Source organism: Hemiscyllium ocellatum, chromosome 19, assembly GCF_020745735.1.
Source record: "Hemiscyllium ocellatum isolate sHemOce1 chromosome 19, sHemOce1.pat.X.cur, whole genome shotgun sequence".
NCBI classification, from domain to species: domain Eukaryota; kingdom Metazoa; phylum Chordata; class Chondrichthyes; order Orectolobiformes; family Hemiscylliidae; genus Hemiscyllium; species Hemiscyllium ocellatum.
In genome coordinates this window covers 41056575-41082733 of record NC_083419.1, presented here as the reverse complement: position 1 = coordinate 41082733, position 26159 = coordinate 41056575, and the positions used below count along the sequence as shown (strand labels likewise).

Below are 26159 nucleotides of genomic sequence, written 5' to 3'. Positions count from 1 at the left end.
ATGCTTCCTTCTTTTTCTTAACCAAGCCCTCAATTTCTTTAGTCATCCAGCATTCCCTATATCTACCAGCCTTCCCTTTCACCCTGACAGGAATATACTTTCTCTGGATTCTTGCTATCTCATTTCTGAAGGCTTCCCATTTTCCAGCTGTCCCTTTACCTGCGAACATCTGCCTCCAATCAGCTTTCGAAAGTTCTTGCCTAATACTGTCAAAATTGGCCTTTCTCCAATTTAGAACTTCAACTTTTCGATCTGGTCTATCCTTTTCCATCACTATTTTAAAACGAATAGAATTATGGTCGCTGGCCCCAAAGTGCTCCCCCACTGACACCTCAGTCACCTGCCCTGCCTTAATTCCCAAGAGTAGGTCACCTTAAATGTTGTTTGAAATCTTCAGTGCAGGCAGTAAAGTGACAAATTAACTTTAACACTAATAAATGTGGGGTGATGTTCTTTGGTAGGAAATATAAAAACATAATGTACACCTCAGAAAATAAGAAACTGAATGAGGTAAAAGTGCAAAGGGATTGAGAGAGACCTGAAGAAATCATTAAAAGTAACATTACAGGCAATTAAAAATGTCAAAGAACATTGAGATTTATTTCTAGAGTGCTGAAGTGTAGGTTCAACTCCAGTGCCAGCTGAGGTTGTCATGAAGGACTAGCCTTCTCAACTTTGCCCCTCGTCCGAGGTGTGGTGATCCTCAGGTGAAACCTCCACTGGCCATCTCTGTCTAATGAGAGAGCAACCCAATGGGCCGGTTTGCCTATGGTGACTTTACCTTTATTTCGGGATATAAACCTCAAAGATGGTGAAATTAATCTTATGCATTGAATTTACTGCATTGAATATTGTGCATGATTTTAATTTCAATATGATAAAAGACATGAGAAGCACTAGAGTAAGGACTGAAAAGATTTGGAAGAACTGAGAAATTACAACTAGCAGAAAATATTGGACAAACTTGTTTTCTTGAGTAAAGACCTCAGGGAGATATGTTAATTTAAAAATAAAACCTCTATAAACGGATTGAACAGAGAGAGATGGATTGTTTGTTTCCGCTTTTGAGTAAATCAAAGGTAAGGGTCATGAATGCATAATTGCTAACAAATTCAGGAGAGAAAGTAGACATTTCTTCCATCAGGGAGAGGACAGCATGTAGAATTTGCTGTTACATGGATGGTTGAGGCAAATACAGTAGTTAAGTTGTTCTCAAAGGGAAAGTAGACAAGTACATGAGAGAAATAAGGATTAAGAAGGCATGCTATTTGGCAGAGATGATGTAAATAGAATGAAGAGGATCCAGATATACATAAGGACAGTCTATTTGGACCAAATAGCATTCTCATCACTGTATTACCCTCTGAGATCTGTGCAGTTCCAACATCTGAATTGGGCCCTGTGAGTATCATGTATGGGTTCTTCTTCCACAGTTTTCTACTCCTGTCTCATCCTTCATCATGAGGATGACCAGAGGACAGATCTTGGGTATCAGTAAACATAAATGCAGAAGGGGAAGGCTGGACTGAGGGAAAAGGGGAAACAGTATGGTGATGGATACAAAATGTGTACGGTCACACCATCTGCAGATTTGATGGACAAGGTTAAAAATCACACAACAAGTAAGACTATTGGACTTTTGTGGTGTTTTGTGATTTTTAACATCTGTAGTGTGTAATTCCTGCCAGAATTTGGGAAAAGGATGAAATAAGAATTGAGAATGGGCATACATTAGGAACATATCATCATCCTATGTGTTCATGACAACTCTGGTGGCAAAAGCTGCGGTCTCTGCACTCTGAATAATTCATAACATAATTATTAGTGGGGACTGTGGAATTGCAGATGTACCTATATCAACTGTTTCTGTGCTGTCACCTCCTGTCCTTGTCCCAAAAGAAAGGCAAGAATGTCAATGGGTGTGCTGCAGTGTATTTAGGTTGTAAGCTAGAGCTGAATATCTGCAATTAGGTGGGAGCTGTGGGATATGAAAGAAAAGCTCGTAGCATTGGCAAGTGTGTGAAGGTGAGGCTGTACATATCAGGTACAAGCCCAAATTCTTGAGAAGTTACTAGTGGCAGAGTGATTAGCCCTTATTCTGTTTAGATGTATGAGAGACGATTGAATTGAAAATGATAAAATTCTTAATTGGTTTGACAGAAGAGATGCTGAAAGGATAGTTCCCCTGGCGAGGAAATCAACTAGGAGAAAATGAGGACTGCAGATGCTGGAGATCAGAGTTGAGAGTGTGGCGCTGGAAAAGCACAGCAGGTCAGGCAGCATGCGAGGAGCAGGAGAATCGGCATTTCAGGCATAAGTCCTTGATCAGGAATCAGACTGATTGCTCATCTTCAGCGAGTGGGAGGTGTGGGGATATGGTAAATACATTGCAGGGCTGTGAGCTTGGACCTGGTGTGGGGCTGGAGCTGGGAGTGGGGGCAGAGATGGCCACTGGAGTGGGCGTGGTTAAGGGATCAGGAGTGATGTCACGCACGGAAGTGATGCTCATTGTGGAGGCGGATGTGGGGCCCACAGTGGTACTAAGGGGTGGAAGTGATGTTGACATCAGCAATGCTGTTGGTTGAGTTCTGGTGCACGATATTACTGGGTGTAGAAGTGACATTGGCAATGTCATCATCAATGTTCCGGTGAGTGACATTTCTGAGGACAGGAGTGATGGCATTTGCAACTGTGGGAGCGGAAGTGATGTACAGGTCGGATCTGGCGGTGGTGGATCTTGTGGCCTTTGTAGTAATGGAGGATCCTGCAGCGGTCACGGAGGCATTCAGCTTCCTGGTTATCGCAGAGGTGGTTGTCTGGATGGCAATTACAGAGGCAGCATGGTTGGCAGTGATTGTGGTGTATGGAGCAATGGGGACAGAAGTGATGTCATTGCTCACTGCGGTGGTGGTGGTTGGAGTGGCTGCATGGCTAATGTGTCTGAGTAGTTCTGGAGAAAGTTCTGAAATGGTCGAGGAAACCTCAGTGCTGAGGTAAGTAATTGAAAGTTTGTTGTACTTACATTCATTTATGTCTGATGTGGTGGAGAAAAAGCATTTGTTGAGTGTGTGAATTCTTCTGAGGACGTAAAACAGCAGAGGTTCTTTGCAAGTCTGGGAGAGTGTGTTCCTGAGCTGTGGCAAGGTTGACTGTAGAGAGAGTAGTGGCAGCGCGTGGCTGCAAATGTGGAGCGGAGGATCTGGAAGGAGAACCATTTCTGGAAGTTTTGGATTTGTTGTAGGTACTGGTTGTCCTATTCAGGTCCAACTTGTGCTGGTCTGAATGTAGTCTGGCGTCCATGTGAGATCAATTGGTTCCATAAGCAGGCACTGAGGAAGGAGATGTGGCTGCGGTAGCGAGTCTGCTTCAGGATGTAGCTGAAGAGGTTCAGGGCAGAGAAGATGACCTGGGCGGGGGGGGGGGTGCGGTGGGGAAGGTGTACAGTCACAGAGAGAGAGACACTCACCAAAATCCTAGTAGAGGGAGGAGGAGAACTTCTTCAAGTTGGCATCCTTGGAAGAGGATTCGCTCTAAGTTTAAAATCACCTAGAAGAAAGTGAGGACTGCAGATGCTGGAGACCAGAGTCGAGAGTGTGGTGCTGGAAAAGCACAGCAGGTCAGGCAGCTTCCATGGAGCAAGAGAATTACTTTTCGAGTGTGAGCCCTTCATCAGGAATCTAGGACATCGGGTTATGTTCTTGGAATAAGGAACTAGCCTGAGGACTGTGATGAGGAGACATTTTTTTCCTCCATTCTTTTGCTCCATTTTTTTGGGGTTCTCTGTTCCAAGGTACTATGTATGTGCAAACATTGAACACGTTCTTAACATAGTTTTAGGTACTCGGAAAATTAAAGGATATGGGATTAGGCAGGAAGGTGGAATTGATATGGAAGATTAGCCATAATGTTATTGACTGACAGATTATAGAGCTGAATGGCTTACTCTTGCTCTTTCTTCTTATGTCCTTGTGCTTTTACATGAAGAAGTTGCTTTACGGGTTGAAACATTGGCATCTTAATCAGAAGATTTGTAATAGGTAATGAAATGAGTGAAGCTGTACAAATTGTTGATAATCTGGGTTAACACTAGAGTCTTGATTTAACCTTGGCCATTTCAGTTCTTTCTGCATTGCCTGAAAATCTTTGTTGTGTAGCAAGGTGAACTAACTGCCTTTGGGTTGTGAGTGTTCCAAGTGTCCCGCATCAATCTCTCTCTCTCTCACACAGAGCTGCTTTTACTTGTTAGCTATACCTTTACTTTCATGCTGCCAACAACAACCTCATTTATTAATGTCTTTGAGATGGTAACCCACCCTGAAATGTTTCTAGGATATGAAACAAATTTTGTCCCTGAATCACTTGGTGAGCTGAAAAGGTTAGATGACCAAAAGCTTTGCCAAAATTATAAGTTTTAAGGAGACGTACAGAGAGGGTTCTGGGTGAAATTGTGGTGTTGTAGGGAAGAACCTCCTGAAATTCCAGAAGAGATGTCAGCTGATAACAGTGTCACTAATAGTGGAGGACTGAAAATGAGTTCACAAGTTATTTTAAAAAGTTAAAATATTTACACAGGAGGACCTGATTTATTGGGAAATCTGAGGACCTTATTACCTGTTGGTATTTTGAGGCCCCTGCTGTTATAGCCTTCCTGTTGAAAATGCTGTTCTCCTCTAACTAGCTGCTGGAATTTAAACGTTACACCAGAATGTGGCTCCATCTTTTTTGATGATGACCAGCCAATGAAAGGTGGTTTTCTTGTTTCCAAACTGCTCTCCAGGCTAATGATGAGTCTGGAAGCAAGTTACAGCAAGTTAAAGATCATTTGACATTAATGAGCAGAAGGACAACACAGCAATAAAACCGCCCACATGAGAATTCTGGCTGACAGATTTGGATATAACACAATTGCAACAGTGCAATTTTAATTGGATTTTTATGAAATGGAATTAATTTTAACTTGGGATTCGTTCCACTTGAGTGAGTGCTCAAAATTAAAGTGAAAATGCCATTGGAAAATGCCCTAACCAATCAACAGGAATTGGATCATTACCATTTGTTGTTTAGATTCATAATTACCTGACCTCAGCCCTCTCCCTCCACTCTTACCTCAAACAGAAGAAGTGACTAGTAAGTACAATACTATATTTAACTGTAAAAAAAACCCTGTACTTTGAATCACTGCCTGAATACCTAAGAATAAAGATCCTTCCAGCAAGATCAGTAAAAAAAAACCTTATTTTTCATGTCTGTGCATGCCCAACATTTATTTTCAACTATAAACATGTTTAAATATACAGACTGCAGAAGTGGATAATTTATCTTAAAATTGAATCCAACTTCCTTAAATTTACATAATATTCCTGTCTTCTCATCCTTTTCCATTTACTAATGAGGTGTGGATGATGGAGTGGACATTCCTCGTGAGATGGTTGTTGGTATTTATGAGCGAATTCAACAGAAAGAATTGAAGTCCAATGAAGATCATGTGACATATGTTACCAAGGTAGAAAAATCAATCGTGGGGATGAAAGCAGTAAGTTCACTGAATTTTATTGACTACTTGTGTCTCTGTTATAACTTGAGAGGAATAATAGTAGTGAGCTGCAAGTTTAGTTCTTCCAGATTTTATTTTTCCTTTTCATGCCCTTAATGATCAACTTGTTGTCATGTATCATCTATAATAACAATGATTTGGTTACTGGCTTTTCTCAAATCCCCTGCTTTGCAGCTGGATGAGAGTTTTCCATTTAACCCTCAAGATGAAATGTCTGACCTCTCTCTGTCAATTCTTCCAGTGGTCTGGGTGAGAGCTGAAGGAACACATCCAACTGATGGCAAAGGTTTAGATAGATTTTGCCTTTGGGAAACAAAATGTATACCCTCACACAATGAGGAATGTACTCTTCTGAAGGAAGCCATTGCCATACTTCCAGAAGGAACTCTAAGAAATGTAATTTTATTACATTATACTTTACATCGTCAAAGCTACATTGGGAGCAATGTTCTGTCAGGGTGCCACTATAATACTGCCTGCACTCCCAGTATGGAAACATGATAGTGCCTCCGTACCATCCCCAAAAGAGAAGGCTTCCTTCAACTTCACAGGCCACATCTTTGCTCCCATATATAGGAACATAGGAATTAGGAGCAGGAGTAGGCAGTCCAGTCCTTTGAGCCCCACTCCACCATTTAACATGATATGGCTGATCTTCTCCTAGTCTCAACTCCACTTTCCTGCCTGCTCCCCATAGTCCTTTATCCGTCTTTTTATCAGAAACATATCTATTTCTTTTTTTGAATCTGTTGATTGATTCTGCCCTGATTGCACTCTGGGGCTGTGAGTTCCACAATCCATAACCCTCTGACAGAAGTAGTTTCTCTTCATCTCAGTTTTGAACCTATCTCCTCTCACTCAATATCCATGACCTCTTGTTCCATTTCAGTTCAAGAACCTTGTACTTGTGAAACATTTTCATCCACTGCCAGCTGTGGATGTGACTGCTAAATGGGACCTTCAGTTGTTTTATCATGCCTGCTTAACTCATTTAACAAGGAGGCAATATAATGCTCATGCTTGCTTGAGGCCATAATATTTATTTCATGTTTTTGGACAATGAATGCTCTCCTGATGAAGTGCAACTTGAAGCCAAATAGGGAGCATTACTGAATTAGTGGTGACACATTTAATGCAAATGACCTGAGCAGGATCTCAATTCCAAGATATTTATTCAATCCTCAAAGAAAGAACACAATGTTACTCATCCACTTTGTGTAATGGCAGCCATTTATTGTGCAGTTGAATTTTGATCCAAAATGGCTAGGTTCCAACTTTGTGTTTCCATGAGTGATTTGCAGGCTCTCCTATGAAACACAGATTCCCTCAGACTCTTCATGTTCTCCTTTCTGTTGTTTCCCTTGTAGTTCCAATGAACCTTTTACCACCCCCATTTCAGTTGAACCCCTTTGTATAATCATTAATGTACCCACTTTATGTCTAGAGAACATGACATTGGAAATTCCCATGCTCTTGTCGGCCTAGCACCTTGTCTTGTAGAGGCCAGAGCTATCGTAACTTGTACCAACCCCTTTCCAGAGCTCCTGGTCCCCTCCCATTCACTGTGAAGTGCAAATATGTGCAGGTTAGGTGGATTAGCTATGGTAAATTGCCCCATAGTGTCCATTAGTGTGGAGGCTAGATGAAATGTGCGGTCACACGGACAGGTTAGGGGGCTGGGGCTGGGGCTGGGGCTGGGGCTGGGGCTGTGGCTGTGTCTGGATGGGGTGCTGTTAAAGAGTCAGTGCAGATTCAATGGGCTGAATGATCTCTTTCCATAATGTGTGTGTGGGGCGCGGGGGGGGGGGGGGTGGGGGGGGGGGGGGGGGGGGGGCTATGATTCTATGAGGTTGTTCCCTACTCTTTCTAATTTCCCCCATTACAGTTACTCAATAGAATGAAATCTATCCCCAGACATGAACTGCCTACTTTCTGCAGAACTCCATGGATGGCCCTCTAATAAGTTCCGTAGCCATAAGCCTCAGGACTCACTATGGCAGATCCTCCATATTGACTTGCTGGGACAGTTGCAACTGACCACAACTGACTGATGTCTCCACTGCACTTGGATGATCTACCTGAAATGAAGGGTTGAGGAGATGGGGGGGGGCCATAGAACATGCCATCTAGGTTCTTGATCGAGAAGAGGAGAATGGGAAGTGGCACATACAAAAGGTGATTTGGGATTTTAAAAGATGCAAATATTTGGAATCAATGGGGTCTCGTCTCAGCAATGAGATTTTGAAATCACCATTTAAAGCCTGAGGGGAACATTAGGAAATTATTTCTCAACATTGAGAATTTGGATTTTTCATTCTCACCATGTTTTACTATCTTTTTCACCATCACTCATCCCTTAGCAGGAAGGGAAAAATTCTGCTCTATGTTTCTGCCACTTTCCAGCTCAGATCTGGAAGTATTATAAAATGTTCCAGTTTGCCAGTCACTGTTGCATTAGGCAGCATATGGGCTAGGTGGGGGAAATGTTTGTTGAAAATGTTTATTTCAAGGAAGCTGAATATATCTCATTTTCTCTTAGAAAAGAGAAGTAGGCAGAGTGGGCTTCGATTTTGTGAGGATTGAAAGCTTTCCCATGATTCAGTGTGACATTCTCTCACACACACACACACACACACACACACACACCCTTATATTCAATCATCCATTAACATTCTCTGCTTTAATGCAAACAAGATCAGTTTTCTAGTTTCTCCACATAATTAAAACTCCTGATCCTAGAACAAAATTGCCTACTTGCTCCTGCATTTTCTCCAGAGTCTTTATCTTGCTCAGCTACATCTCACATTATTTTTATGATCACCTGAATGATCTTAAAGATTCTAAATATCAATCTATATTCCCTGGGCCAGAAGGTATAGGTTCAAGTCTCACCTGTCCTGGAGATATGTCATAAAATATCCTAATAGCTTAATTCAAAATAATTTCCACCTAAATTCTAGGCATGAGTTCCCAGTTTTAAACTGATTGATTAATTGAACATTGTTATTATCATCCAAGAGGGCTGTAAGGATGATTTGGTATTAAATCATTATATTTATATCAGTTAAATGTTTTATGTAAGTTAGAGTAGATGACATTGTGATTTGCACTCCCCTGGTCCAAAGTGTGTGATCCTGACACTAGAGAATAGGAAATTGTCATGGTCCACTAACTGTGTGTTGTGGTACTAGATTGTAATTGTAATTCTTACCAGTATTTACATGTAGCAGGGCTGTCTGCCTATCTCAAAACCTCATCACATTTTTCCCTAAAATGTTCATTAATTGGAAACCAAAAGAGATTTATCAAAATTGGCAGCACATGTTTTTGTGGAAGATTTAAAATACAGAATGGAGTTTTCTTTTAGTAGTCAAGATATTTGTGGTCTGAAAGAAATGAGTACTAAGATTCCATAAACCTGAACACAATTTCATTTAATAGTTTTGACTACCCCAACCTGCCACTGGATTTACAAGCTTCTTATTCTAACGCAATACAAAACAGTTGCGATCATTACTCTTTCGATGCTCATGAATCAAATCCAGCCTGTGGGATTTGCTTCAGACCAATACAATCCAGGTTAAAAATCTAAAGTATCAACTATTCAAAACATTTTATGACCCATTTCAGATATCCAACACATTCTACTTGCTTAGTGGCCAATAAAGCAGTCTTTCAACTTTAATGAACTTCAGTGTATCTTATTTACAGGCAGAAATAAAATAATGGAAAATAAAAACACTTGCCCTTGTACATGTTACCAAATTGACAAAACATTGTAAGTGTGTTGTAGAATTATTTTCTGGTAGAATTATAGAGTGTTTGTTGTGTTGGCAAACAGAAATATTTATGGTAAAGTTGCTATGTGTTTAGTGTTGTCACCAGTCTAATATGGAAGATGCATGAGCATTGAATTTTGTACTAAATAACATACAGAATATTGCAGAAAGTAGGTTGTGTAAGTAATATTTACATTTGAAGTCAAATAAATTAATTTGTAATTAAATCTGAATTATATTTGGATTAAGATTTGGAAGAACTTGCTTTTCAGAACCTTTCACTTTCCCATGATGAGCTTGTTTTGATGTTTCTACTAGTAGGATAAATATTGGCTGGAACACTGGAATAATGCCATATAATATTTTACCTAACCTTGAGAAAGCAAACATGTCTGTAATAATCCCTGTAGAGATTGAAAATGTTTAATTTGAACTTCCAATGAACAAATAAATGGATCCTAAACAATATTTCAAGGTTTAAGATTTTTACTGTGTCACCCCAACTAAATTAACGTGGAGTATACACTATTTAAGTCAACAACCTATTCTTTAAACTACAGAAAAGATTGACAAAAATTAAGTAGGCTATGTCCAAATTGTTGCCTCTAGGTTAAGCTTTACTCTTAAATGGACAATTTGTTATCCAGTAAGTAATCCAAAGCTATTCTTAGGTCCTTTATTCATTTCTCTTCCAAATAACTACCATTCCAAGAATTGACATCCACTATAATAGGTGAATTTGAAATTCCTCCATTTAGCTAAAGCTATGTGATCCTTCCAGCTACATTTAAGAGCTTGGTCTTTTCAATCCAAGCATGAGTTCCACTTCAAGTTTGTATGGTGAACTTGCTACCTCAATCCTTCTGCTGTCTCCAACTCCATCCCTCTGATTCTTGTCAATTCACTGTGTCTGAAATATTCAGTGAGATTTAGGAAAATCTACATTTTATAATGCCTTCCTATGGACTCCCACATCTGAAAGCCTATCTTCTCGGGAATATGAATCGTATGGTTCTTTTAGCCATGTAGAAATGCTAATTAGCCATTTTTGCAACCCCCTACTTCATTGTAGCTTGGAATTAAGTCAACAAATTAAAATATAACCATTTACAAAGACGAGCATTCTTAATATCACAGTGGATCTTGGAAATGAAGTTTACTCACCATTGGCACAGCTTTTCTGGCCATTGTTTATGGATGTGAATACTTTGCACATTCTTCCATGTAAACATCCTCATACACCATGGGGCGGCATGGTGGCTCAGTTGTTAGCACTGCTGCCTCACAGCACCAGGGTCCCAGGTTCGATTCCACCTCGGGTGACTGTCTGTATGGAGTTTGCACATTCTCCCCGTGTCTGTGTGGGTTTCCTCTGGGTGCTCTGGTTTCCTCCCACAGTCCAAAGATGTGCCGGTCAGCTGCACTGGCCATGCTAAATTGCCCATAGTGTTAGGTGTATTAGTCAAGGAAATGGGTCTGGGTGGGTAACTCTTCGGAGGGTTGGTGTGGACTGGTTGGGCCGAAGGACCTGTTTCCACACTGTGAGGAATCTAATCTTAATCGTTAACACCTAGCCACCAGGCTGGTCAGCAGAATTCAAAACAAATCGCACAACCTTCATCCCTCCCTTTTACCATAAATGAATCAGTCAGTTTAAAATATAAAAATCTTTGTATTTGTAAAATTCTCATTAAAAGTTAGAACCTTCAACAATGCAGCTCTCTCTTTTGCACTAAAGTATCTGATTTTAGGCTTATCTATGATATAGATCATAAAACCACAGCCTTCCCTCTAAGTGACAGGAGTGCAACAACTGAACTGAGGCTAGCACCCTGACCAGTTGTTCAATAGCTCATCACTGATGCTGAAGTATGACCAGTTGTTTAATGAATATTATTTATTTTGCACAGCTTGAGACATAAAGGTTTATGTCAGCTAATTTATCCTACTGAAATCCTATATAATGTAGAACATGAGAAGTGATTTGATTCAATGGAACTCAATACAGTGAAAAGTAAATGGAAGTTATTTTCTACCAGCTGAATTCCCTTCAACTTTGAAAGCAGAAATTGCTTTTATTCAATCCCATTTCCTCAAACCTGTGCATTGGGAATGAGATTAGCTTGGTCTGTTAAAAGGTTATTGAGTTGTATCCACTGGAACTCAGTACAAGGTAAATAATTGGGGATTTGTGCTAAATTTACAGGTGTGTACTGGAAGTAATTTGGTCTTTGAGAATTCCATTTTGAATCAAAATTCTGCTTGAAATGTCAAGTTAATGGAAATCATCTTCACATAGTGATAATCTTGAAAGGATCTGCAAACCACAATTTTCTGGTATGGACTGGGAATTAGGGAGAAACTGAGGCAACATTTAATACTTTTTAATTTGAGTTTCTTTCAATGCTGGAACAAGCTATTTACAAGGATGTCTTCAGACAGTTTCATTTTTTTAACAGAAATTTATGGCTTCAATAATTAGCTAAAGCTTCAATATTTCGCATAAAAATGTTGAAAAAGGAACATTATGACCAGGCATGCTTAATAAAATTTTACCAGCCCTTTTGAGATAGACTGTGGAGTGAGATGGATGGGAAAATGTTGGTCAAAGATTTCAGAAAGGAAGCCCTTCCATCACCATGTAATATTACCAAAGGTGAGATGGCAAAGGCACATAATTAGGTACGTAATTAAACTATTGATGGTCATCCACCACACCCCTTATCCAGTGAAAAGTCCCCTGGATTCATCAAAGTCTGCCTCCCAGTGGCTCCCCATGGTTACAGAGAGTTTAATGAGATTCCATGGCACATGGCAGAACCCATCAGGGGCAGTGACCACTCCTGTGGGCCTGAAAATGACACTGGGGTGATTCCTGATGAAGGGCTTATGCTCGAAACGTCGAATTCTCTATTCCTGAGATGCTGCCTAACCTGCTGTGCTTTGACCAGCAACACATTTGCAGCTGAAAATGACACTGGAAGCTTCATCTCTCTTATCTCTAGAACCTGTCTGTTTGACCCTTGCACAAGTCATTCTCTGATGGCCCTTTGAAGGTACCTTGCTATGAGGCACCCTCTCCTTCCCAAGCAGCCACTTCTATACAGAGAGAGTAGGTGTATTTGATGTTGGATACCAACCACTACCAACTTATGGTTGGTGTGACTTACTGCCATCATGAGATTCTTAATGAGAAAGAGGCTCTTGTCTAAAACACAATGTAGTATATTGCAAGTTATCAGTCAGTCTGAAGCTATGAGAAGATTATAAGTAATGAAGCTTGTTTTAGAAGGTAATGGTTCTGCAAGGATTAATGTTTGAAACTGAATGCAGCTCCACCTAATCTAATGATATCATACTGGTTTAAATAGGGATAACCTTTAAAATCTCTTGGAGTGAAGCGGAGGATCTTGTGGAATGAAGACTTAGATCCTAAGTCCCCAGTGGTACATACAGCCAACTAAGGGACAAAATCAGGCCACTTGGTCCTTCAAGCTTGCTGTGCCATTCAACAAGATCATGGCTAATCAGATTTTCCCTCAATTCCACATTCCTGCATATCGCCAATAATCTTTCATCCCCTTGGTAATCAAGTATCTCTCTACCTCTGACTTAAAATCATTTAAAGTCCTGCATCCACTGTTTTTTGAGGAAGGGAATTTCAAAGATTCAAGCCTCTGAGAGAAAAAAAATGTTCCTCATATCTGTTTTAAATGGGCACCCCCATAAAATGTTTATCTTACTAATCTAACTTGTACCTGCAGTAACCTACATTGTGATGAAAACAAGACCCTCTTCTTGTTAAGACTTAATTGGTGTCTGAACAAGACCAACCATAAACTGCCAGTAGTTGCTATTCAGAACAGACAACCGTCTGTATTCATAGTTCTGCTGAGGCTGCTAGGCTACAGCAGCTTAGAGAGGTGGCAGCCACTTTAAATGATATAGAGATTCTGACAGCATGTTAATTGTCTGTGGTTGGGTAAAGCATTACCATGGAAAACGTGAGGACTGCAGATGCTGGAGATCAGATCTGAAAATGTGTTGCTGGAAAAGCGCAGGTCAGGCAACATCCAAGGAGCAGGAGAATCGACGTTTCGGGCATGTGCCCTTCTTCAGGAATCGACATTCCAGCAACGCATTTTCAGCTCTAAAGCATTACCATGGTTCACTTACCACCTGCATGGGTTCACAATGCATAATGTGCCAGTAAAACTCCAGCCTATTGACTGATTACCTGAGAAAGAGCTACTCGGTTCCTGATTTCTAAAGTGATGTGTGAGAATCCTCTTCCCAGCTTCCAGCACTAACTCATTGGTGGTTTTCTTAGGCTCTTTCTGTTCCCCACCGGCGGTTGGTTTGCTGCAGTCGGCTCTTTGAGATCATGGATATCAACAAAGCACAGAAGCAGGCAGCACATCAGCGAGAGGTTTTTCTGTTCAATGACCTTGTTGTGGTAAGAATTTCTCCTTTAGTGTATGGCAATGAATGTTAATAACTACAAGCCTGAATAAACAAATGTTGCATGCATGAAAATACTCCAGCTATTCAATGTAGTTTGACAGTGTGTGTTAAGCATTGGTTAAAACCTAAAGGGATTGCTATAACCGGTGCATGAAATGGCATCATTAGACTCAGTCCTTCTTTTGGAGTTTGATACATTTTTGTGTAAACCAATGTTCTTTGTCCAAATAGCTGTACTTTACATTAGATCTAGGAATGCACCAAAAATGAAAAAAAAATCATACTTTAATATCTCAGGCTTTTAACAAACTGATATCAGTGTCACTAGCACCATTAGATAACCTGCTAAGCATTACTGAATCAACTAGTAGCACTGGGCATCATTTACTGCACATTTCTAGTCTCCAACATAGATCTCAAAATGGGTCAGAGGCTGACTGTCTGGGAACAAGAGCTGTTTCCAATAATCATTGCTCATCTTGTATATTAAGAAACCTTGTACAGATGCTGAACTAAGATAGAAACATAGGAACAGGTGTAGGCCATTCAACTCGTCACACCTACTCTTGATTTAATACATTCAAGGCTGATCCAACTCTGCAATGCTTTTTATCCACCCAATTCCGAAACCCTGTGTACCAGTGGTTCAGAAATCTCTCCATCTCTATTTTAAACAACTCCAAAGACTGAGATTTCACGGCTCTCTGGGGTAGAGAATTCCAAAGATTCACAACTCTCTCAATAAATAAAAGTCCCTTTTATCTTGGATTTAATGATATCCCCTTTATTATTAGTTGTCTCCTGGTTCTAGAATCCCCCACTAGAGGAAATGTCTCATCTGCATCTACCTTGTCTATGCATAGAAGTATTTAATAAGTCTCAATGAGAAAGGAGACCAAAACTCTAGATGCAGTCTAACCAAGCCCTTAGAAAATTGAAGCAAGATTTCTCTACTCCTCGTATCAAATCCTCTTGCAATAAAGGTGAACATTCTGTTAGTATTCCTTACAGCTTACTGCATCTACACATTAGTTTCAGTGACTTTTCAACAAGGACACCTAGGTCCCTTTGTACATTTACACTTGCCACTCTCTTACCATTTAAGAAATACACTGCATATCTGTTCTTTGTACTAAGGTGATAACCTCACATTTTTCCACATTATATTCCAAGTTTCTGTCTACTCACCAAGCCAGAAGCTCCTCCAGTTGCTGTTTTGCATCTTCCTCACAGTAAATGGAATCGAAATCTTGCCTCCTGATAGAGCACACTAGTGATATCCTGAAACAAGTTTTTAGAGATCTCGGAATCCTGACCTCAAATAGCAGCAATGACAGTGTGTGAGATTTCAGCACACGCTCCATGATTGAAGGCCACACCGCAGCTGTATAGAGCTGCGAACATTGAGTGACTGAGTCATCAAGATGATCTCATGTAAATTGGCAAGTGAACTCCTCTACTTTGCCCAATATGATATGGAAGCTCATTGACAGTGCAACTACAGACCAATTGCTAATGCATGCTTGTCAGTCTGCTTCAGTGTGTGATATACACCTCCTGGAGAGCTGAGCCCTGTTTTCTCCACTGGCTGTTGCTCTTGTTCACCTATGTTTGGCAACTCATTCAATGTAAGTCCTTCTAATTCTTTATTACAGTATGTGGGATGGCAACTGCTTTTGAATGTTAAGGCCTTTGTGATATGTCATTACACATGACTCCATTCAAAGAATTTATTTAATCTTGTAATCTATTGCTTACAGATACTTAAACTGTGTGCAAAGAAGAGAAGTTCTGCTACATACACTTTCTACAAGTCTGTTGGCCTTCTAGGAATGCAGATTCACCTGTTTGAGACTGAATGTAAATATTTTTGGCTTATATTACTTCTTGTTCGGTTAAAGCATAGTTGCGGTCCCAATCTCTATGGATGTAATTAATGAATTAAGGTTATTTTTGACTCTTTACAGTGTGAAACAGATAGAATCAGTTCAACTGCCTTTATAAACCCCTGCTCATTGGAAATGAAAACAATCACAACTTATATTTATATAGAGTCTGTAAATGTAATAAAACCTTTACAGGAACTTTAGAAAACAAATTCAGGAGAAGAGCATAGTTGGCAAATCTTTTATTCTTTAATGGGTTGAGGTAATTCCTGGAAAGACCACCATAATTGTTGTTGATCCCAAATTACCTTTGAGGAGGTGTTGGTGAGCCATCTTCTTGAACTGCTGCAGTCCAAGAGATGCAGGTAAACTCAAAGGGGAACTCCAGGGTTTTGCAGTAGTGATATGAAGGATTGGGGTACAATCCCAAATTAGGATTGTGTGTGGCTTGGTGGGGAACTTGTAGGTTGTGGCCCAGATCTTTGATTTTTGCTCTTTGTAGGTGATAGAGGACATGAGTTTAGAAGGAACTGGTATAACAATATTGATAAACTGCAGTTACTCTTGTATATAGTTAACACTGCTGTTACTGTGTGTTCATGGTGGAGGAAGTGAATGTTTAACTAGGTGGGTAGGGTGCCAGTCAAGGGGCTGCTTTAGTCTGGATGGTCTGAGATTTTTGAGTGTTGTTGGAGCTGCATTCATTCAGGTAAGTGGAGAATATTCCTTAACACTCCTGACCTCTGCCTTGTAAATGATAGACAGGAATATCTAACATGGAATATCTAACCTCCAACCTGCTGTTGAACCCACAATTGTTACAATGATGATGGGTACGGATACGAACTAATCAAATCATCTGATTATTATAACTGCAACCTTTCTTGGATTAAAATAGCCTTGAAAAGGAAGAAGCATGTACCTAAAATGGCAGCAATGCTCACCTGACCAGAGATTGGGGCAAGTAGCATGATACTGATGAGGAGTAAGCTAATTTGTCTCCTCTAACACAGAAGCAGGTAAACTGAGTCCACTTTAAATTTGTGTCTCCTGTTTCATTCACATCTGCATGATAACTTCACTTATTGGGAGATAAAAAAGACTCACCTGCTACTTGGCCAGCTCAGGAAGACAAGGGAGATAGACTCTGGAATACACACTTAACTATATTTCAACAACTACATCCAAACAGCACAGCAGAGAGAAATACATGGATCCATAACAAGAGAACCAAAATACTATCTCTCTGTCACTCTCTCTCTCTCTCTATCTCTATCCCATCCCCCCTCCTCTCACTCTCTAATTAGCTGTGGTAACGAGCTGTGTCACTTTCGAGTGAATTACATTTTAATTTAAACATGGTAGCTGAATGCTAAAAGTCAAGTAAACATATTTGTTGTAACTAAGCAGAAAGGGTTAAGATGAGGCCAGCCAATTCCTTCTTCTCACTTGGCATTAGCACATTAGTATTTATATAGCTGGTGAACAGTGGCACTCAGGATGTTGATAAGGGAGATTCTACAGTAATGCCACTGAGTATCAAGCAGAGGTGGTTAGATTCTCCTGTATATGAGTCAATCATTAGCTGATACTTGGCACAAGTTTTACTTGCCACTTACCAGCTGAGCCCAAAAGTTGCCTAGGTCTTACTTTAGTATCTGAGGAGCCGCAAATAGTATTGAACATTTTGCAACCATCAGTGATATCCTCGGTTCTGACCTGATGAGGGAAGGAAAGTAATTAATGAAGCACTGAAGACGATTGGACTGAAGACATTGCCCCAAGGAATTCCTGTAGCAATGTCCTTAGGCTTAGTTTGACCTCCAACAGCTAAATCCATCTTCCTTTGTGCCAGGTATGATAAAAAGAATATTTCCCTGATTTCTATTAACTTCAATTTTGCCAGCTATTTGGTCTATATTTGAACCAAGGCTGTCATGAAGTCAGGGACTGAGTGGGAGCACTATTGCCAGTTGCATTGACTTCTACATTGCAATCTGTTAAATCAAGGCTTTAATAAGTGCACATGTTTCCAAAACAATTCATTTGCACTTATGAATTCACTATTGGAGACTGTTACAATAAAACTTAACACTTTTTGATTATTACAATCATTAGCTAATTCTGAACTTTGACTGTAAAATCAAATGAAAATTCACATTAAAAATGTTCCGAAAAAATGTGTTGTACTTCCACAATGCAGCTTGTCGCAATTCATTCTATTTCATAGAATGGTTGAAACATAGACCCCTTGAGACTTTTCTATAAATCCATAAACTGACTGTCAGCCTCAACACTATTTTCTGCCCAATCCTAGCATCCCTTGAAGTCCAAAAATCTATTGATCTCAACCTCCAATATATTCAACAACTGAGATTTCACAGTGTACTGGCTGAGAAATTTTCTAACATTTCCAACCTTTGAATGAAGACAGTTTGACTCACCACAACTCATTATCCTGAGATTATGCCCATCAGTTCAATTGTGGGAAACAGCAGTTAGTAGTGGTGTCACTCATAAGTCTGAAACTTGTCTGGTCCCACTCCAGGACATGCATCCAAAAATCAAGTCTAAATCTCCAATACAGCATTGAGTGGGAATTACACAGCCAGAAATGCCATTCTTTGGATGGAGGTAAAGGATCCCATCAGATTATTTTAAAGAAGAATACTATCTCTTCTATCGGAAAGAAAAATCAGTAAAAGTTGTGAATGATATGGACGGGTCTATTTTGTCTTCCATATCTCTTCCATATCTCAACCTGGAGGACCAGTACAAACATTTCCAAGTTTTAGAAACTTTTCTTCTGGATAACACTTCATTAATTCAGAGTATTACTATTCCTTTAACTTTGACTGATTGGACATTTTTCATCAAAGTTTAGGGGCATCAGTCACAGTCATTATCACCTCTACAGCTCAAGGCATTTGAGGTAAGATATTAGCCTGGGTTGAGGATTCTTTTTTTAATTAACATGTTTGGATGTCTAAGGGCCATCACATCCTTAGGTGGGACTTAAACATGGAACTTCTAGGTCTGAGGTTGGTATAATATCATTGCACCACAAGCCCCCTTTGGATTGAGGATTAGTTAAAGGATTAATTGATCTTTGGATGGTTGTACATTTTTGGTATTTTATGAATTATAATGCTGTGGGTGTTTAGTAATCACATACATTGAAGACTAAGCTTGATAGAGTTTAGGTATTACAGAAATCAAGGGGTAGAAAGGTGGACTTGAGATAGAAGATCAAACACTCCATCACTCCAAAACAGTTGTGCCTACTCCTCCATTCTACAGAGCAGCTTCAGAATTAGTGAGATGTTGCCATTTGTCACTGTTGCATACTTTCTGTTTCTAGCAGATTAATGTGTCATATCTGAACTGCTGCTTTTTAAATACGACACAAGTTGTCAGAAAACTGCTACAAATTGTTGATTGCCTATATTATGTAACTGTGATCATGATTTCCCCCAAAATTAACAAATACAGATGATAATGGGGTCTGAACAATCTCCCCAATCCAGGACACATTTACCCACTATGCTGTTATCACACATCACCTGAGGATTAAAATTTTATCTTTGTTACATTCAAGAAGGGCTGGAGGGGGGGTGGGTGGTGGGTGGTTGGGGGGGGGGGGGGGGGGGGGGGTAGGGTTGGGGAGCTGATGTGCTAAACAACAAGGTTTCACTAAACTGTCCCCCACCCAAGTTGGCTGATGACCTAATGATGGTGTCATCAGATTGGACTCTTAAAGTGACAATCTCTCAAGTTATAGAAAATGTACTTCTGTAGGCATACCCTTTTAGGTATGTTTAACTTTGCATCACGTTTCATGTTGTGCAAGTCAAGATTAATTGTTTCTGATGCACTCATCTGTCCTTCTACTCAGAAGATGCACAGAGCAAGCTAATCATAAGAATCTGATAGGGTTATTTACTTGTGCTAATGAATGTAATTTTTCTCTGTTAGTTTATCCTCATGGGATCACTCTTATATCATCTGCTTCTGGCTCGGAGAAGAAGCAGGCACTGAGTTTCTGTGCACAGAGTTCAGAGGAACTACAGAAGTTTGTGGAGGAGCTGAAGGAATCAATAGCAGAGGTGACAGAGATGGAACAAATACGAATTGATTGTGAGTAGCCACATTTCCTCTGATTGTTTCTGCTGCAAATACATTGATCTGTCAACTGGGTGCAGTTGGTAAACAGAAAGCCTTTGTTCTTCAGCTGTGTAATGATTGATTTTGGACTCACAACTTCTTTGTTCCTGAAGTTCCATAATGCAGCAGAAATTGTGTGAGGTTATATTCCTTTAGTTATTAAAAATTCGTTGTGGGTGTGTATTTACCATTCATTTAGTTTGGTTTCAAAATTGCAATATTTGTAAAGGCTTTTTGACTGTACTGAAAATAGCTCAGAATTAAGTTCAGAGGAAGGGTCACTAGATCTGCAATGCTAGTTCTAATTTCTCTCCACAGATGCTACCTGACCTGCTGAGCTTTTCCAGCAATTTCTTTTTTGTTCATTAGTACAGGTGGATAGAATGGTGGAGGAGGGTGTAGAACATACATGGTGCAGGAGAAGCAGGTTGTCTGGTAGAATTATTCAAAGCTAAGAAATACAAAAAAGCAATAAGCACATTGTATACAGCACGTAACATGCAAAGTACAATGCTACTATAAATACTCACATCGCAGCATTATAAAAGCCATCTGCTCACAAAACATTTTTAACAAATGCAGTATCTTTTGACAACATTGTATTGTCACATTATTTTATAGAATGCAAATATTTTTAACTGATGTGCGATAAATGGAATATGCTGTGTTCTATATCCATTTCAGTAAATCTTTACGAGATATGGTCGTGATACCATTATGCTATTATAGCATGTGACCTGAGGGTATACCGATCTTAACTCTTATACTCCATCATTGCCTGGGATCACTGAAAGCATGCTCCTCTGCATCGCTTAATACTAGCCCAGACATCAATACACCTGTGAATGTAATGTTTGTATATAATAGCTGGCTGTAACAAATGTCTGTTGGGATCATCAATGGCATGATATCCATGCCCAGTTTCTTATGCTGCAGGGTATCGCATGTGCCTTGCCGCATCAGGTAAAACAATGCATATGCTCATGATATCATCATTACACGTGATCTGAAAGTTGTAAGGTCTCACACTTTATCTTAACCAGGGTCACTTGATGTAACTTGAAGACATGCTGATAAAAGTTTGCTACTGCTCAAGGAAAATTTACATCAGAATATTCTACCAGTATTTTAAAAGTTACTCCTTCTTATTTCCTTTAAAAGTATATATCATAGAGTTTACAATTTTCTCCCTTGGTAAAACCACGTCCAAATTAAACTGCATGTAGTGTGATAGTCATAGAGATGTACAAAGTTGCCCCTTAGATCTTTTTTATATCTTTCCCCTCTCACCCTAAACCTATGCCTTCTAGTGTTTCTCAACTATTTGGATACAAGTAGAACTAAAGGATGCTTTATTCAAATTTGTAAATAATATTAGAATAGGAATCATAATAAGTTATTGTATATATCCTCTATACCTCCCAAAGGATGACAGGAATAGTAGTAGGGCAATCAGTCCAAAAGCATGTTCCAACAGGCCAAATAGTGCTGGGTTGTAACTTAATTCCATTCACCCATCTTAGTTCTGGAACCTTAATACTTCATGCCTCATAAAAATAGAAGAACCTCAGGAATTAAACCTTTAACTGATCACCAGCCTCGGCAGCCTGTTAATGAAAGAGTTCAAAATTTCCGCTGTTCTTTATATAAGGCATTGCCTTCTGACAGTACATCTCACTACCGAGGCATTGCATCGATGCATTAGATACAAATACCCTGCGGCAGGCAAAGTGTACATTATGGTTGCAGATGACTCCCCTTTCTATTCCTGTCCTCTTGGAATAAACGCTAATATTTTATAGTCTTTTGTTTAATGTATTTGAGGAGAAAGTGAGGTCTGCAGATGCTGGAGATCAGAGCTGAAAATGTGTTGCTGGAAAACCGCAGCAGGTCAGGCAGCATCCAAGGAACAGGAGATTTGATGTTTCGGGCATAAGCCCTTCTTCAGGAATCAGATTCCTGTTCACTAGATTTGTGGTTCTGTATTTGTGCTCCTTAGTTTCACTACTCCTCCATAGAACCTAGCTTCTTACCCTTCAGAAAATGCCCTGATCTCTCTTTCACACGTTCATGCTGAATGGCCTTGCATTGCTCCACATTGAACTTCATCTCCCACAGTTTCCCCATCTAATCTTTGACCGTCCTCTTTGCAATGTTCTCCCATCTACTCTGCCATTTAACTTAGTGCCTCCATCAAATTTGGATTAATAGTTCTTTATTCCTACGTCTCAGTCATTTATCAATACCGTGAAAAGCTGAAGCCCCAATCTGTTGAGATCACTTAAAGCTGGTGCATGCATACAAAACATAATCAAAAATAGCTAAGGGAAATTTAATCTTTATGTTTGAGGCAGATGGAATAAAAAAAGTTGAATGATGACATTAGTTGTACCTGGTGCATCAGCTTTGGACACCAATCCTCAGAAAAGATATATTGGTATTGGAGAGATACAATGCAGATTTATCAGAATGGAACTAAATTATGACAAAAGGTTGCATAAACATGTTTTCTTTATACTTAAATTGTTGAGGAATGGTCAAATTGAGATGTCTAAAATGATAAAGTAGGTATTTCCTCTGGTGGGGAATTTGAAAGAAGTGGGCAATATCATAAAAATTGCATTTTATCCATTTACAAGTCAAGTGATTAAGAACATTTTCACAAAAAGGGTGGTCTAAGTCCGGAACAAATTCAGAATTTGTGGTATTGTTTTGTCTGTAAATTATGTTTGCAGTTTTATACTACAGTACCAATAAATTATAGACTGAGAAATTGGGAAAAGTTTCAGCTGAGTCAATAGACATTTTCTACAGTGAGATGGATAAGTCTTTGTTTACTTAAGGGCATCAAGGGATATGGAACAAAGAGAGATTAACAGAATCAAGATATAGCTCAGCCTGATCTGATAGACTGGCAGAACAGGCTTGAGGGATTCATGATCTGATGTTTTTTATTATGAGATGGAGTTAATAAATGTTTGTATCAAAGTGCATGAACCTTATTTATATGTTTGATATTTAAAAGATCTGCTTGTATAGATATTGTATCAAAACTTCTTCATAAATAAAAATAAAAATTATGTAATGTTCCCACTTACTCCTGAAAGAAGATACAGATTGAATTTTAATTCTCCTAATTTATCACTGAGAGATTATTTTTAATTCCTTCTGGATGTTAGTCACTGCTATGTTCAACATTCACAAGATTGTTTTGATGTGAGACCTGTTTGTTATCACTGTTTTGTGGTAATGTTTTGATGTCTGTAAAGTATATTTGGAACTTTATATATTTACAGTACCAATGAATCACAGACTGAGAAATTGGGCAAATTTTCAGCTGTGAGTCAGCAACGTACCTGAGGTGTCATCTCATGTCAAAAACAGAAATGTGATTAAAGACAGCAAGCTGTGACTGTCACATAGTTATGGTGAAACTTGTCTAAATGTTTGACACCAGAATTGTTTGCACAAGTGTGTGGAGAGGTGTAGTTTTAACATTTCAAACAATTTCTCACCATAAACTATGCAAGCCCATGTACCAATGTATGCCTACATTTCAGCCGAACAATCTCTTATGATACATTTTGAGGCACAGAAATTTGGCTGAATGAAAATAGAAGCGTCATTACATTTGCTGACTTCTGTTAGTCTTTATCTTCAAACTACCAGATGTATGGGTCATACAAAAGACACTTAAAGGTCAACAAATAGTATTGAGAATTTATTAAAAGTCATCAACTGTAGCATTTGGTTTGACACACTGTTGGTATAAATACAGCAGAGGTTCAGAGTTTGTCAAATGATGGTGGAACTGCACCTGGCCTGTAAATCATGTCATCATTATAAGATGCTGGCACTGGAATCTATCAAGCATGCTAGAAGTGTCTAATGCCAATTTTGTGTACAAACCTGTTATTCTGGACCTCGCAGGTTCTGTCAATGCTGTCTCTTAAACATTCTAGCTACACGTACATTTTGCTGCATGAGGGTCATTTCCCTACTGTTTTCTCCCCAAACACCTCACCATTTGGAGAGGAATTTGCAGGGAGAGACATTTCTGTGCACCTGCTTCCCTCTGCCCTTGTCCTTTTAGATGGCAGAATTTGAAGCTTTGGAAACTTAACTAGACCACACATATAACTGCTGTGGCTACAAGAGCAGTGCAGACGATGGGAATTCTGCATTGAATAACTCATGCCCTGGACACCCTTAGCAGCTACAAGCCACAAGTGAGGAGTTTGATAGAATACTGTCTACTCACCCAAATGTGTGCAACCCCAACACTCAGGAAGCTGATCATCATCCAGGGGAAGCTAACACATTTTATTGACACTCCATCCACCTCCTTCAACTTTCACCCATGTCACAAAATGGCCGCAATACCTAGCATCTGAAAGAGGCACAGCAGCAACCTGCTAAGGCTCCTTTGACAACTCGTCCAAACAAAGCTAGGAGCAGTGTTCCATCTCCTATTTCAATTGCGCAATGGGGTAAGGATTGTGCTGCCAGTTCCTGTGATGATCAATGTGGCCCTCCATTTCAATGCTTGTGGAGACTTCCAGACAGGAACGAGAGTCATTATCAACTTGTCACTGTTGCTGTACATCATTATCAGAGAAGTGAACAAAATGCTAAGAGAGAATACTTAATAGTTGTCCTACCAGGGAAATCAGGGAATTTCTTGTTAAAAAGGATTTTACTTCAGAAACAAGCCAGTGAATAATTTTTGTCTGACTCATGAGTATTGTCCGAGTGGAACCAAATTTTCCTGTTTTTAATAAATTTGTGAGAGGATTACACACAGAAATGAAAAAAAAATGATGGTATTCGTGTTGATCTTGAAGGGCTGTTTCCATTGAACTGTTCATGTAGTAAAATGGCCCAAGATACTTCAGAGGAGCAATATTGAACACTTTTGACATTGAGCCACAGAAGACCTGCTAAGCCATTTCTAGAGATTAGCATTGAAGAGCCAGTTAAGATTCAAACCCTCAATGCTGTCAACAAGAATGAACCCAAATTGCAACTTGGGGCCTGTGTATTTCAGTTCTCACCTTGATCATATATAGCATCACAACCACAGGCACATGTGCACAACTGGAGAACCTGTTCTCTAACTGCAGAAAACTGCTCAGGATGGTGTGAACTCACCACCAGCACAGTCCACAGATCAACAATTAGACCCGAAGGTCTATAGCACCCCAACAAAAGGTACCATCATACGTGAATGGCATTCCCTGGAGAGGAAAGATCACCCAGATGAGCAGCTAATGACAATCCACATTGTACCATTAACAGACAAACATGATTTAAAAGCTCTCCATGCAATGTATATGCAGAAACAGAATAAGAATGACTGCTAATGAATCAGACAAGTCATGTGTATATTGCATAACTCGCAGTCTACATGGTAATGCATGTCTTGTTTTCCTTTGTATGAAAAGTAATATGCTTGAGCTGGAAATGTTACCTGTATCAATGGGTCTGCTGGCTTACTGTAGTCATGTGACCTGTACTATGAAGTGCTGATTGGGTCTGTCATCTTGCAGCCAGTTTCAATGAAGGCACAGTTCAGAAAAGGCCATTGTCCTGAGAGATCATAACACGCAGTCATGAGTGTGGTGCTGGGAAAGGTCAGGCAGCATCTGAGGAACAGGAGAATCTACGTTTTGGGCATAAGCCCTTCATCATTCCTGATGAAGGGCTTATGCTCAGAATGTCAATTCTCCTGCTCCTTGGATGCTGCCTGACTTACTGTGCTTTTCCAGCACCACACTCTCGACTCTGATCTCCAGCATCTGATCCAGTCCTCACTTTCTCCTAGACCATAATGCACACCTAGTAAATGGAATACCCTCTATTTTTTGCATGGATTGCATTGCCAAATATTACCAGATCTTTCTTACAAAAATTAAATCAAAGAAATGAAGGGCTCTGTTTGAATAATTTATTTCCCATGCAAGCTTTATTAGTTTGTTTTTACAACTGTGAGAAACTGCTGTAAGTCATTTTAAAATGCATTGAGTTACTAGTGCTTACCTGTGCAATGATTATACATGTGCAATGATTATAATTGAAAAGACACTAAGTTTTTTTCATCCTGACACAAAAAAACTGGTTCAATCAACATTTCTTATTCAAATTGTTCCAATTTTAATACTATTTTTGTAGAGTTGAAAATAAATTGTGAGGTGTAAAGCAAAGCACAATCACAGTTGACACTCATTCAATTTTCCATTCTTGAAAAAAAACATCTGATTACTTTGTTCACTCTGCTTCTATGTAATCTCCCACATAGCTGCTGTTCTGTCT

General features: G+C 39.5%; 1 protein-coding gene across 1 annotated transcript in view; it reads left to right on the top strand.

The window, feature by feature from the left end:
- LOC132824716 (IQ motif and SEC7 domain-containing protein 3-like) overlaps positions 1-26159 on the top strand; it is a 142085-nt gene that overhangs the window by 56904 nt on the left and 59022 nt on the right. Inside the window, exons 6-9 of the mRNA XM_060839388.1 lie at positions 5394-5533; positions 13664-13789; positions 15558-15657; positions 19659-19820. Of these exons, the coding sequence (XP_060695371.1) occupies positions 5394-5533; positions 13664-13789; positions 15558-15657; positions 19659-19820 (528 nt within the window). The remainder of the gene's footprint in view (positions 1-5393; positions 5534-13663; positions 13790-15557; positions 15658-19658; positions 19821-26159) is intronic.